The sequence below is a fragment of the Catharus ustulatus genome, chromosome 2 (genome assembly GCF_009819885.2).
Source record: "Catharus ustulatus isolate bCatUst1 chromosome 2, bCatUst1.pri.v2, whole genome shotgun sequence".
In the NCBI taxonomy this organism is placed as follows: domain Eukaryota; kingdom Metazoa; phylum Chordata; class Aves; order Passeriformes; family Turdidae; genus Catharus; species Catharus ustulatus.
In genome coordinates this window covers 58,943,187-58,945,345 of record NC_046222.1, presented here as the reverse complement: position 1 = coordinate 58,945,345, position 2,159 = coordinate 58,943,187, and the positions used below count along the sequence as shown (strand labels likewise).

Below are 2,159 nucleotides of genomic sequence, written 5' to 3'. Positions count from 1 at the left end.
ACTGAAACTCATTAGAGCTTACTTGGGGCTTTGTGTCTTGAGATGTGCATTTACTGGGACATCACAAGTAATTACTTATTAACGAGCCCTTACTTCCCACTGTTGTCTGCATCTCACAATTTCTACCCTCAGTGAAATAGTCCCAAATAGCCAAACTCCCTGCCCAACCTGTAACCCAGCACTCACACCACTTCTTTTCATTCTGGCAGAAAAATGGAGATGCTGACTCAGACTGTGAATATTTCCAAGATGATGCTAGATGGCAGCTTCACTAATGACTCCTCCAACTGCACAATTGATGGTTTCAAACAAGTAATCTATCCCATCATGTATCTCTTTATCTTCTTCCTGGGTGCTGTTGGAAACAGCCTCTCCATTTATGTTTTCTTCCAGACTTCGAAAAGGACCTCAGTAAACATTTACATGCAGAACTTGGCTATTTCAGACCTCATGTTTGTGAGCACTTTGCCCTTTCGGGCCTCATATTTCCTCTTGGGATCACGTTGGATATTTGGCGATATCCTCTGCAGGATCATGACTTACACCTTGTACGTGAACATGTACTGCAGCATTTATTTCCTCACTGTACTCAGCGTGGTTCGTTTCATAGCCATCGTCCACCCGTTCAAACGTGAAAAAGTGACCAACAGGAAGTATGCCAGGATAACCTGTGTGGCCATCTGGATCTTTGTGCTGGCAGCTGCCAGCCCTCTGTTAAACAAGGGAATCGCTGGCTACCGCAACCCAGTCAAATGCTTGGACCTCCATCCCTCCAGCAGACACAGTCTCCTCATGATGAACAGCTTTGTCCTCGTCCTGGGCTTCATTCTGCCGTTCTGCACAATTGTATTCTGCTATGTCTTTGCCATCAGAGCGCTGCTCAAGCCCAGGGCTGCTCTGAGCAAGGGGGCAATCAGTCACAGGAAGGCGCTGTTGACCATTACCATCAGTCTCATCCTCTCCCTCATCTGTTTCCTGCCGTACCACATCCTGCGAACTGCCCACCTGATGCACAGCAGCTGCAGCCAGGCCAGCCTGCACCAGGCCCTGGTGGTCACTCTCTGCCTCGCTGCCATGAACAGCTGCCTCGATCCCTTCCTCTATTACTTTGCTGCTGAAGATTTCAAAGCAAAAATCAGAAGTTTGTGCTGCAGGTAGCTGGTGCAGAATTGCAAAACAATATGTGTACATATATGTATATGTGTGATCTTGATGGGATTTCTAGACTGGGCTCGTGCTATTCAATGACAGGCTGTGTGTTGTGCTGCTGGCCAGCTGCAGCTCTGCTGCTCACTGTCAGGCATCTCTGGAGTAGAAGTCTTTGGGAAAGAGCTCTTTGTGGGTGATCAAAACTGAGTTGAGATGATCAGAGGTCAAGTGGCTGGATATGATCCCTGGTTGTCCTCTCTTTAGCAGTGTAGAGATGCCGCTGTTGCTCACCCTCCCCAGGACAAGGCATTGAAAGGAATTCACCTTGCTACTGGAGTCCTTTTGTTTCATTTCACCATACTGAGCAACCTGAAAGGGAAACTGCTCACCTGACCACTTCAATGCCTGTGCCTGAACCTCTCAACGCTCCATTTCCCTGCATGTGCAGGGGTTCAGACCCCATGATTCCCTACACATTTACAGTATCCTGCCAATTCCCCTTGCAAACACTGGCAAAGGGGTTTCACAATAAAGAAATGTAAAGCATCGCTGATGCTTTCTATGGAGGTTGACTTAAAAAGCAGGAAGAGAGCAAATAGGACCCAGCACTGGCTCAGGCTGCTCAGAAGTCACTAACTATTAAATTTCTTAATTTTCCATTCGGAGCCAGCCACCAAGGTATTCTGCTTAACATTTCACAGGTTGTCAGGTGAGAGAATGATTTCAAGCAAGTGGCATTGGAGCGTTGTGAATAAGATGACTGCTGGCAGTGAGGGCAGGATGCAGGTGCCCAGACACTGGGCTGCATCTTCATATGTTGTCAATTCCTTCAAGGTCACTACAACACTTTGTTTTTGTGCCCAGTGTTGCCAGCGCTTTTCACAAAACCAAGGCTAAGCAGTTCCATTCTCATGCAGGGATCCAAAGACAATCTTTTAAAATTATTTTGGTCCAAAAGGGTAGTTAGGGAGTGGTTTCCTCTGCGTGAGTAAATCAGTCTGACACCAAAC

The 2,159-nt window shown here is 47.1% G+C and overlaps 1 protein-coding gene across 1 annotated transcript; it reads left to right on the top strand.

Moving 5' to 3' along the window:
- The first annotated feature begins 213 nt into the window (after positions 1–213).
- On the top strand, positions 214–1,158 carry CYSLTR2 (cysteinyl leukotriene receptor 2). Its single transcript, XM_033052058.1, has one exon. The coding sequence runs from the start codon at positions 214–216 to the stop codon at positions 1,156–1,158; it is 945 nt and encodes a 314-aa protein (XP_032907949.1).
- The last annotated feature ends 1,001 nt before the right edge of the window (positions 1,159–2,159 follow it).

Coding starts and splice junctions, on each gene's coding strand:
- CYSLTR2 (XM_033052058.1), top strand. CDS start 214: ATGGAGATGCTGACTCAGACTGTGAATATTTCCAAGATGATGCTAGAT.